The 12,500-nt window shown below is 39.7% G+C and overlaps 2 protein-coding genes across 2 annotated transcripts in view; both read right to left on the bottom strand.

Moving 5' to 3' along the window:
• The window catches only part of LOC138029742 (fibroblast growth factor receptor 2-like), a 466,762-nt gene that overhangs the window by 325,397 nt on the left and 128,865 nt on the right, over positions 1 to 12,500 (bottom strand). The window lies entirely within an intron of this gene.
• The window catches only part of LOC138029722 (uncharacterized), a 55,734-nt gene that overhangs the window by 32,925 nt on the left and 10,309 nt on the right, over positions 1 to 12,500 (bottom strand). The window contains exons 3-4 of the mRNA XM_068877480.1: positions 5,252 to 5,497; positions 2,449 to 2,691 (exon numbers count right to left, since the gene is read on the bottom strand). Coding sequence (XP_068733581.1) covers positions 2,449 to 2,691; positions 5,252 to 5,497 — 489 coding nt within the window. The remainder of the gene's footprint in view (positions 1 to 2,448; positions 2,692 to 5,251; positions 5,498 to 12,500) is intronic.

Below are 12,500 nucleotides of genomic sequence, written 5' to 3'. Positions count from 1 at the left end.
CCCCAAAACTCTGAAATCTATGACTGTGTAAAGTAATCTGTTTCCATCGGACATCACATGGGCTATAGAATTCTGTTTTCCACGGGAAAATAAGGTACGTTTATTAGAATTTCAGTTTCTAATATTATTTGTGCATGGCTTGCTCTTCGCAACATGTTACAGAGTGGAAATGGTATCGTTATTGAACTACATTGTATCTGCTCTTAGGATGGCAGCGAAGAGTAACGAAATTGGAAATTCCTCAATTAACGGCTGGAACGATCAGAATGAAAAATGAAGAAATGACTTCTTGGACTACAATGTAAGGAATCACGAACAGCGAATCCACCGTCGGATCGATATTTCTCTTCAAATATTATTATGCGTGTCTTCCGCTCAGGCTGGCGTCACTGAACAAAGAGGCAAGGCAAGTCTTCGGCAAGCATTTCAATACTGATCTCCATCACAATCAGTAAAAAGCCTTTATCCATTGCTGCTCATTTCATTTTCTCGCTGATAATAAACACTGCGTTTTGTGGAAGCAGGCCGGAAAAGCTGAAAACAATAGAAGTCTTCCGAAAAATCCCGAAGTCTTCCGACGACGTCCAAAGTCTTTCGAAGACGTATAAACGCGTATAAACGCGAGCCCGCTCCCAGCGCTTTTCACTTCAAAAATCAGAGATCGCGCAGAAGGTATTGTCACTTATTCATTTTACATATGGTTTTCGTTCCTTATATGGGTCTTAGTTAACATATTTTTGGAAATTGTGTCAAGCAAGACGGCAACAACTCACATTTTTTAATCAGGCGTGAGAAATTGGCCCGCAAGCGTGAGCCGGCGTGAGATCAAAGTTTTCAACCCCCAGCCGTGAGACTCACGCCTAAGGCATGAGAGTTGGCAGGTATAATATCTTTGAGAAACTTTGCCAACAAGTGGTCAAAGTCAGCAGACAGTAAGTCCAAAACTTCCACACTTTCCTTGTTTATTGAGGACAAATATCGTTGGAATATTTTCATATCACTTGCAGTTTTCCTAGTACGTAGTGTTTTCACGTTTTTTGTTCTTTTATAAATGTTTCGATTTCGTCTTGGCTGGAACTGTTTCATTAGCCACCGTCGGCACCAACTCGTCTGTAATTTAAGCTTACTGATGTGGCTTCATTTTTTCCTTGAAATTCAAGCTCGTCAGGGCAATAAAATACACTCTCCGAGTGTCCATCGTCACTCATCGTCCTTAGTCTCACCAAATTATTTTCAAAGCAAATAAAACAAATGTGGCCTTTGGATACCTTTTGTTTTTTTCTTTGCTAATTTGCATAATTTGTAATCGGCCCATGGGCATTACTTAGCCCTTATTGACCGAGCAGGAGGTATGGGAGAATCTTGACCGAGGTCGTGAGTACAGACCGAACGCAGTGAGGTCTGTAGACACACGACCGAGGTCAAGATTCTCCCATACAGACTGACTAAGCTCGGTTAATAAGATGTTTATTATATGGCAAACAAGAACAATTTAATTCTTTTAATGTAACTGGTTTGTACTAACTGACATTTAACTTGCAAACGGCGATGAGTGGCGATGAGCTGAACTTAATTCTGTCAAAGTTTGCTCGTCATCCTCTCTTTTGTCATCATGCTGTTTGGCACTTCCATAAATAAATATTGGTAGAAGAAAATACTCAACATTTTTGCATTTTTGCATCTTTTCACCGCAAAACATGACCGGTCTAGGTGCCGGTCTAGATGGGAAAATCTAGACCGCGGTCAATATCGATTTCAGCCAATCAAATTCGTGAACTTGGTAGTTCCCAGAGCCATATAATAAGGGAGATCAGCCAATCAAGGTGCGCGTTATATTGGCCACAGACACTAGGCATATTATAACTAAATGTAACGACCTTTACAACTTTCATTTCATTCTACTGTATTCCACAGTTCAAACGTTATAAAATTACGAAATATACATTCTAAGAAATCAGTAATAGATTTTGACAGCCCTTTTTTGATGTCGTCAAGAAACGTGTGGTGGGGGACGTCCCCGATTTAGTTGTTGGAATTTAAAAAAACACCTTGCCTTATGCATCCAGCATCCAGCTGCATTTTTGAAATGAGCGCTTGGTAATCGTAACCGTAATTGGCACCTGGTAATCAAGCCTACACTAATAATTGGAACCATGCATGAAACAGAGAGTAGTTGTATAAAAAGGATTCAAAAACACAGAGTCTGCATGTTGGCAAAGGTACAATAGACTTCAATGAATGTGATGCTGGGGGCAAGACTGTGAACCAGATACTTAAGAATAGAGAAAGATTTGATTGATATCCTTGCTTATTCTCGGCGGTTTGACTACCGCTTAATTAACCTGTAATGCACTCGTTTAAATGTAAGTTAAGAGGAAAGGATGATGGTAAGCAAATGCCAGTCTGATTTGAAAGCTCAATCTGAAAATAAAAAGCGTTCAGACTTACATTGAACAGTAATTAAGACATCAAAAGTGGCCGCATTTCCAATTCCATTGTAAGCAGTGCATCTGTAGCCCCCTTCATCCTGTTTCCCTGTGATGTTCAGAGGCATCCTGACAATACTGTTATCCGACAGCCTCGTCCACGTAATGCTTGGTTCTGGATTACCATCAGCTGTACAATTGAGTAGCACCACATCTCCCTCAGCAACCGTTTGATTCAAGGAAATAGATATTATGTTTAGTGGGTCTGTCATAATAAGTCAAAGAAAACAGAATAAAATTTAAAATTGTCTAGGCACCTTTTAACTGTAGGCAAAATACCACGATCTTATTTCTTTATTTTCTATCTTCTAAACTTATCTTGTAAAGTTCCTTTTGTTCTCCTACCGGTTTCGTCCGATTACACAGCTGACTTCAATGACTTGAACAATATATCTAGAGGTGACTACGCTAGTATGTTTTTGCTCAGTGGAAATCATGTCCCTTTAGGGGTTTGACGAGCGAAAAAAAACCGCAAAAAGATCACTCACAGGATACTAACCCAAGTACTTGCGCTATATTTAAATGTGCAACCCTTAGTCCCAAATATCAGGAGAACTGTGGTTTTTTACGAAGATAACTTTTCGGAGAAAGACCGCTACAAAATGCGTTTTGACTTTTTCATGATTTTTAACTCTTTAACTTTGTTTTCACAGCCTTTTCTTAACTTTAAACTTGCTATAGGCCGTTTCGGAATTACGCAGGGAACTGGGGCGAGCTTCAAATTTAAACTAATCCATAAATTGACACCATCACATGAAACAACGTTGAGATTGGCTATTTTTTCAAGTTTGGTGCTTTTAGGTCAAAGAGAGACCAAGTTACGGACTTTCAAACACAGACAAAAATCGTTACAAAGGTCTCTATAGCTCTAATTTGAGGCTGCATCCCCCAAAACCATATAACCTCTTTAAAATTTTTATCAGATTTAGGACAACTGGAAAATTCTGTCATGGACCCACTTGTTGGAAATAGGTGAGGTGAAAATCACATAGCACAAGAGACCTGATCGTAAGCAAGCACACTGCTTTCAAAGAACAATCATATGTATGTAGAATTCTATCGGCCTTAAACGGGAAAGCAAACACGTTCGTGAAAATGATGTTGGAGAATATTAACAAAGCTCAAGGACGTGCCTTGATTGCTCCAAGGGTGGGTATGGCATCGTCATGTTCCATGGTGAAACCCCTCAGCGATCTAATCAATATTATAATTGGTGGGTCACATGTATACCTGACACCTGAAAGCGCGGACAGACTACGCCACACCACAAGAAAAACAGTGCATGTTCTTGACAAAAACGAACTCACGAAACACTTTGAGTCTATCGTTCGTGATTTTGTTTATCATGCGTCCTTTGGCGCTATTAACGCTAACAGAGCAATGGAATAAGGAACTTGACAAACGCAATGTAATCGCTGAGATAGCAATCGCTCTAGTTTGACTACCTGCAATGAACTGCTACTGGAGAAACTTTGGTTCTAAGGAATGAACGACAAATCAGTTGCTCTTTTGCATAGCCACATCACTTAGGTATGTGCGTATGAATATGGTCGTACTTTTTCAACCTTGACAGTGTGTGGCAGCAGTGATCCCGGAGGAGTCAATTCTTGAACACCCTCTCGTTTAATATTTTTATGAACGATCCAACTTTGCTATCAAGAGGTGCAAGTTTATCAATAATGTCGACGCCACGAAAATTCACACCTCTGATGCTAATTTGCTCTGGTTTCAGCTGAATGGGATGAAAAGGAATCCCGAGAAGTACCAGGCTCTTTTGCTGGGAATTACTTATTATCATATAAGCTTCAAATTAAATCTGCTGATAAACTGATTCCCATTTCTAGGGAAATCAACTTATTAGATGTTCCACCAGATAACAGACTCCCACATTGCCGATATCTGTCGTAAAGTTGGAGGAAACGTGAATGCACTGAATGGGCTAAGGTATATTTCACCTTGTAAGACGAAAAAAGCGCTGAATCGTGCCATTATCTTTGCCTAATTTCTTTTATTCCAGCCAAGTCTGGTACCATAGTGGGGCCAGAAACACTAGCAAGATAGAGAAAGTAAACACCCGCACTCTTAAATTTATTTAAAAGGACAACAGGTAATTTCCGAGTTCATGCCTGCCTCCACTTCAAAGGGAGCCGAAGTGTGATACCTAGAGAAATCCATTTCCTCCAGTGTTGTCATTTTTACAGCTTACTGTACATACAGTGTATTTTTACCTCGGCAAAAAAAGCGTCCTTCTGCGCAATTACAGAGGGAAAGTCTCGAGGAGGTGACACAGCAGTGACGCGGAAAAGGGGTCAATACTTCCAAGCGGGACCGTATCCCGTTCACAGTTCAATAACAACACTGAAGATGTCTTTTGCACGGGAGACGACAAAGTGCTTGATTGAGACGCTGCATGGGCAGGAGAGAATTCGGATGTCACTGGTAACAGCTGGCCCAAGCTGGGCATCATCGCAGTGTGGTTATTCATGTAAAGAACGAAGCTGTAATGTCCTGGCCTCCAGGGCAAAAGATCAGGAGGATACGCGGAGTTTCATCTGTAGATTAAGAACTTCAACACTCTTCACACCGGTGATGGATCCAAAGGAACGACAACATCAGTGCATTGTAGGGACCAAGATGTCGCTGGAGTTGTTGGCTTAGGGTCTTCACCATTTATCGTAACTTTTCAAGATTAACGGCCGGCTCATTTGACATTGGTGAAAATCATATTTGCCGTAAATTTGTAAACAGAAAAGAATAATACTCACAGTGTACATCGATAAAAACATCTTTAAAAGCAGGCCATCCGATGCCATTATTAGCAGTACATTTGTATCCTCCTCCATCCGCCTTCCTGATGTTCATCAGCGGCATGGTGACAACTTTCCCATCAAACAATCTTGTCCAGGTGATGTTTGGCCCTGGTTCACCAGTTGCTGAACAATTTAGATGTAACTCACTATATCCCTCAGTAACACTTTGATTTCCAGAAATTGCAGTGATCTTGGCAGGAACTAATAAAATAATCAAAATAATAACTACAGATTTTCTCTGTTTTTCATTTGTCAATCATATCGCTGGCTCAAGTTTAGAACCCATTGAGGGCAGCGTTTTCTTTTCTAAGTTGACCGCTGACCAGGCAATGGTTTTCTTTTGGATCGCGGACTCAAGCCAGGTCAGCTCACTTAAACATAAACGAGGCTTCATTTTTCGCGCGCTTTCTGTGGCTGGACGCTGCTACACGGTCATACTACGTCAAGTAAAACTCTGAACAGTCAACGCATTTCGTGTTCAGGAGGTCAACGGTTTGGAAAATATTTTCTTTATACATTTTTTGCCGGTCTCAAGCCAGTTTGACATTACATGATAGCTGTTGTCCACACTAGTGACTACGGCAGTTATTCAAGTCAAGCATCGGAGGGATATAAACTAGGGGATGAGTTTTAATTTGGTTAGACCTGCATTTTTCTCTGTATAGACGAGTTCACGCTCTTGAGTGCATCATGGGTAATCAAGGCAAGATGGAGAGAAATTCAAAGGTTTGGAAGGGAAGTTCAAAATGATGAAAAGTGTTCATGATATGCAATTTTGGGTTTGTTAATTTTCCAAAACAGAAGATGTGCGCTCAAAAGTGCGGCGGAATAAATTTGGAGAGAATGGCTATTGTAGAAATTATTTTGTTAAAAGGAGTTTCTTCCATACCTCTCCTGTAATTCCAAAGGCACAAAATTACAGAGAATGCATGGAGACAAAAAAGGCAAGATTTAGGAATTCCAAAGAACGGATACCAAGTCTAGTTCATCTTAGTTGTGAACATGAACTTACTTGTTGGGTTTATGAAGGCGAAAGTCTGTAAAGTAGAGACATGTACAGTATATTTTACTTTGAATTTCCATACAAACCTTTGAATTTCCCGCCATGTTGCCCTGATTACCCATGATGCAATCAAGAGCCTGAACTCGTCTATTGCAATTTTTGGCATAAGCTTATCTTTAGAGAATCTGATAAGGTTGCATAATCCCTGAACGACCTATGACTAGAACAGAAAAGAAAGTAGAGAGAAAGAGAACGAGAACGACAAAACAGTATACCAGTAATAGCTCAAACCTGGTCGAAGAAGTTACTCCACAAATTCTTTTCTTGGGCAATAAACCTTTTGTTATTTTTATGCATGCATTTTTTTAAGTGGATGCGTATTTTTTAAAAATGGTTTAATCATTTTTTTCCTTTGTTCAGGAATGACACTCGAATTTTTCTTCTCAAATGGAATTAAATAGCAATCATCTGTAGTCTTTTGGACTGAAAGAACTAGTTGATTTTAATTGTTTATTTGTTTTGCTCTAAAATGCGAGCGGACAACTGTTTTTTTTTTACTCCGTTTGCTTCGAATTTTTCTTTGATGTGCCTCGACAGTGATTTTGCCCTTGTGTTATAAACACGTAATCGCAATGACTTCTCGTAAAATTGAGGAGAAACAAAATACGTTTTTTTTAAGTTTGCTTAAAGCACGTACAGGTAGTTTGTCTAAAGTTTGTCCTTTCTTGGTTGCCGTATTCTGCCGATTCTTGTTCCAAGCCACGCTGGCGTATTTCAATGAGAACAAATGAAAATGTCAATCATCTCGTTCTCAGAGTTCCACAGTTTATTACATCCATTTAGAATCACTGGTGATCCTTGCAATCTTATTGGCTCTCAGCAGTGCGATTTATTCCCAAACCGCACTACTTTTTTATTATTTTTAATCGCACCATTTCCCCAGCCAATGAGAAAGGAACACTAAAACAAAACAACCAATCAGGGTCCGGTTGTTCGAAAGCTGATTAACTTAATCCAGGATTAGCGTAAACTTTTGTAACGTGTTTTCAACTTTTTTGTAAAAGTTTCTTTGGTTATTTTTGTTTCTCAAGCTTGACTTCTTCTAATGTAAATTTTTGCCGACTTTCAGCGTTGAACAGCATGTGGGAGTACAGAAATAAACTCCTTGGTTAATTTTTAATCCGTGATTAATGTTAATCGGCTTTTGAACAACCGGGCCCAGATTTCCAGGCTTGTTTAAAGTAACCAATCAAGTTACAGAAAAGTGAAAGACAAAGAAAACCATGTTGTGGCGAAATTTGCAAATTTTGTTCCAACTGGATCAGTAAAATATTGATTGTGACTAAATGGATGTAATAAAATGGTAATCGAACTTCATACTCGTGATTTCAAATCGAACTCGCGCTGCACCCTCGTTCGATTGTGAAATCACACGTTTGATCTCAGACCAAATTGCACTCCACTCAGTTCAATTACCATTATAAATTTCACTTGAAAAACCAATATTGCACTCATCGCTTTGTGATTCATGCGATATCGGTTTTTCGCGTGAAATTTAACGTGAAATTCACTAGGCAATGAATTTTTCTATAGACTGAAGAAAGCGAAGAAAATGATTTAATTAAGAGGTACCCAGAAACACCAAAACGCGGACAACTCAGAAACCCTTTATTTTCGCTAATAATACACATAAAAAAAATTACTCCATTCTGATTACATTTGGGCCTTCAACGGTACTTGCGTTATCGAAGGATTCCTGGATGTGTCCTGATTGTGGCTTACCGATGTTTTTGGACTTGTTCTTTTAATAAAAAGAGATTTTGTACATAACTTAACTATAAAACATTGCGATAAAATATTAAACATGGTTAAAAAAAAGGGTTAAAAAAATTTAAAATGCGACGTTTCGACTTAAGTCATTATCAAGCAATGAAAATAACAAAAAAATGAACTCAAATATATAATAAATTTAAGGACGGTGCCTACTATTGTCATTGCGCATACGTTCTGCGCATCTCGAGATACTCGGGTTTCCTATCGGTGATGCTACCAATACAATGATATTTTTGCGCGGTTAAAAACTATCCGGAGAAAGTAGATCTTAGTAAGTACTCTTGGTACTTCATGCTTGGTACTTCATACTCGTGATTTCAAATCGAACTCGCGCTGCACCCTCGTTCGATTGCAAGTGCCTTGTAGTAAAACCTACATAAATCAGCATCACACTGATCACATTTAAAATTATACACAAAGCATTGATTGTTAACTAAATCAGGCTTCTTCTCCTTTGGCCGAAAATCTGTTGAATAGGTTTACTGCGAAAGATAGGTTGAATGTCGATAACGATGTCAGAACTGAAGGATCTCAACTGCTCCTTCACCATATTCATCGAACTCTGGTTCTGGCTGGACTCCTTATGATATTATCATCATTAGATTCCTTATAAATATTATCAAAAAAGCTAGAAAAGCAATTCAACACACGATCTAGTATTTATTATCCACGCAAAATTGAATCCACCAAGTAATTTTAAGGGAACCTCCAGTCTTACTACAGAATAAACCGAAGGAAATTATTTTTACATACAAATTTGATCGAAATTTGTTTATAAAACAGTGTTTATATCAAGAAAAGTGAATTTTAAAATCGCTTGATTTCACTTTGAAATTTCGTGGGCGCAGCCATCTTGTAAATTGTGACGTGTTACGGTTGCCCTATTGTTCTGACACAAAGAGTTTTTGCTAATAACAATAGGGCAACCGTAATACGTCACAATTATTCAAGATAACGGCATCCGTGAAATTTGGAAAAAAAAAGGTGATTCTAAAACTTATTTATTTCGGATGCAAACTCTTTCTTTGAAAAAAAAAATTAGACTGATTTGACCGTAAAGGTTATTTCTTGTGATTTCAAGTTACTTTTAGTTGAAGTGGAGGTTCCCTTTAATAAGAAGATGCATTGCTACAAGGACGCTGCTTTCGATGGCTTACGTCTGTGTTTTCGAAATGCTAAGTGCGACGGAGCTTTAACCGACGATATAAACACCAGTTTGGAGAACTTTCAAATAAATTTTTCAAAAGTGCTAAGGAGTTTATCCTCGTAACCGCTTCTTTAATTGTTCACTTCGACATGCTAGACCTCCATATCTCTGGAAAAGGGCTAACATCTAACCTGTACACATTAGTGGTTACAAAGAGCAAGTTATCAATTACCGGTCAATTTCACTCACAGCGGAGCTCAGGCCCGCGAAGTGCGCCAGCGGAGCCCCATGGGTAAGATTTTTGGGGAAATCTATCCATGCGAGAAATTTTGGTTAATACGTCACGTTCGTCCGTCCGTCCGTCCGTTCGTCCGACCGCCCGCCCGCACAGACTGGCGGGGTGGGGGTGGGGATTCAGGACAGCCTCTGGGGACAGGAGTGTTTGGGCAATTTTCCTTTGCCGCAAATTGCGTGGCCGCGTTGTATTTGGCAACCAGCGTTTATCTGGCGGGAAATGATATCAATGACAAGCATTGGGATAAAGAGCAGAAAAGAGCATGAGAGGAGAGGTGACAAAATTTTAAGCGAAGAAATCCTTGAGAGATGTCGAGGAAGGAGAAGAAGAGAATATTTCAATGGAAATCATCGTAAAGCTGAGAGAAATAGAGCGAGAGACAAAACACATATTTGCAAAGGTTAGCTTTCAGGTAAGCTTAATGTTTTCCTTCTTTAATAATAAGCTTATATGCCCCGCTCCCTCACATATTTTGTAAAACTAGCTATAAAAGGAAAAAAGCCTGAACACGTTTGCAATTCCGTGGTGAAAGAGATTCTGATATATTTCAACAATCACATTTATAGGCTTTTTGTGTGAAATGGGAGTCCAGTTGTGACCTGCTTCGTTTGACTGTGAAATTGCAGTCAAGGAAGCGAATTTACCACACTTAAGGCTGACTTTTTCAGAATTATTAAAGATTTTTGCTGTTGTTCTGAACTGAAGAGAAAGGAAGGAAGAGATTACTGTGTATGCAGTTTCAGCTTTAATTGTTAATTAAAATTGTTACTTATTGCTTGCAACGCTTGTTTATTTACTGCTGTCAGCTCAGAGGTGTTTGATCTGTTTGATCACTGTAGACTGTACACACTTATGACGATTAAACCTTTACTTTATACAGAAGCATAATTTTTTCCATAAACACTACATTGCTTTCTGGGGTTAGAGACGGGAGCTCCACTTTTAGGCTCGGCTAAATATATACATTATCCGGTCCTGCAAAATGTTTGAAGAGCATTGTTCTTTCTGCGATTTATGATAATGGGGCACTATTTTTCCCTGACTGGCAGCAAGGATTCATTAAATTAATGAAAGATCTTGCGGAACCGAACATGTGCTAACCAACCATCACTGGGCCAAGTGTTTGGATGAGGGTCGACAGCCAATGTTGTGCTTCTTGACTTTGCTAACGCGTTTGATCGAGTACCTCACGACATTTTACTACAGAAATTATTTAATTTTGGCATTGGCGGTTCCCTGTTAAAGTGGTGTGCCAATTACTTTTCTGATCGTTATCAGAGAGTTATCCTAGATGGCCAGCACTCTTCCTGGTCTATTGTTACACCAGGAGTTCCCCAGGGATCTCTCTTGGGTCCTCTTGTTTTCATTATTTTTATGAGTGATCTTCCTGACGTCTTACATTGTCCTGGTAATACCATCGCCCTTTATGGCGACAACTGTAAAATGTCGAGGTTAATTGACAGTTCTCATGATCATGCATAGTTCCAAGAAGGACTTAACAATCTTTGGATTTGGAGCAAATCAAATAGGATGTGTTTTGATGTTAATAAATGCAAAATAATGAGGATGTCTCAAAGAGTGCATCCAGTACAAACTTATCTTTGTATGAACGAATCACCTCTTGACGTGGTCTCTCAATTTAACCACTTGGGTCTGCTCGTCGACCGTCACCTATCCTGGAATGCCCACGTGAATAGTATTGTCTCCAAAGCTAACAAGCTGCTTTTACTGATATCTCGTATCTGCAGGGGCTTTGCCGATGTCACAACTCTCAAGACACTACACTGCTCTTTCGTTCGATCTCACTTGGAGTATGGCTCTGTTATACGGTCCCCGTACACTCGACAGAACATTGACATCATAGAACGTGTTCAGAGAAGAGCCACCAGGCTTATCCTAAAGTCAGGCATTGATTGCGCCTCTCGATTAAAGACGCACTCGCTTCTACCACTGACAAACAAATATATTGGTTGAGAAATCAATTAAATTACTGCAAAAAGTCACATTCACATTACCAAGGCATAGAATCAACACCAAGAAACTAAAAATAGATTATCAAGACGAACTATTTTCTTAGAAGAAAAAAATATCACTCAGAAGTATAAAGATCGAAATCGTAAGCCTAATATAACAAAACCCATTGCTAAATGGAGTATTACAGGAAGCCGCCTAAAACAGGCATTCACTCAAATATGTACTCGGGAGAGCAAAACTATAATAAAGGCAAAAGAAACTAGAGCTGGACCACATAAAAGGGAGTTGTGTAGGCTTGCCAATTAACACGAGGGAGGAAGGAAGGAAGAAAGGAAGAAAGGACGGAAGGAAGGAAGGACGGAAGGAAGGAAGGAAGGAAGGAAGGAAGGAAGGAAAGGAAGGAAGGAAGGAAGGATGGAAGGAAGGATGGAAGGAAGAAAAAAGGAAGAAAGGAAGAAGGAAAGGAAGAAAAGAAGGAAGGAAGGAAGGATGGAAGGAAGGAAGGAGAAAAGGAAGGAAGGAAGGAAGGACGGACGGACGGACGGAAGAGAAGGAAGGAAAGAAGGAAGGATGGAAGGAAGGAAGGAAGGAAGGAAGGAAGGAAGGAAGGAAAGAAAGGAAGGAAGGAAGGAAAGAAGGAAGGAAGGAGGAAGGAAGGATGGAAGGAAAGGAAGGAAGGATGGAAGGAAGGAAGGAAGGAAGGAAGGAAGGAAGGATGGAAGGAAGGAAGGAAGGGAAGGAAGGAAGGAACAAAGGAAGGAATGAATGAAGGAAGGAAGGAAGGAAGGAACGAACGAAGGAAGGAACGAATGAATGAAGGAAGGAAGGAACGAACGAAGGAAGGAAGGAATGAAGGAAGGAAGGAAGGAAGGAAGGAAGGAAGGAAGGAAAGAAGGAAGGAACGAAGGAAGGAACGAAGGAAGGAAGGAAGAAAGAAGGAAGGAAGGAAGGA

Source organism: Montipora capricornis, chromosome 13, assembly GCF_036669925.1.
Source record: "Montipora capricornis isolate CH-2021 chromosome 13, ASM3666992v2, whole genome shotgun sequence".
Lineage (NCBI taxonomy): Eukaryota > Metazoa > Cnidaria > Anthozoa > Scleractinia > Acroporidae > Montipora > Montipora capricornis.
Note: the sequence above shows the minus strand (reverse complement) of the source record. Positions and strands in the feature narration are given on the sequence as shown.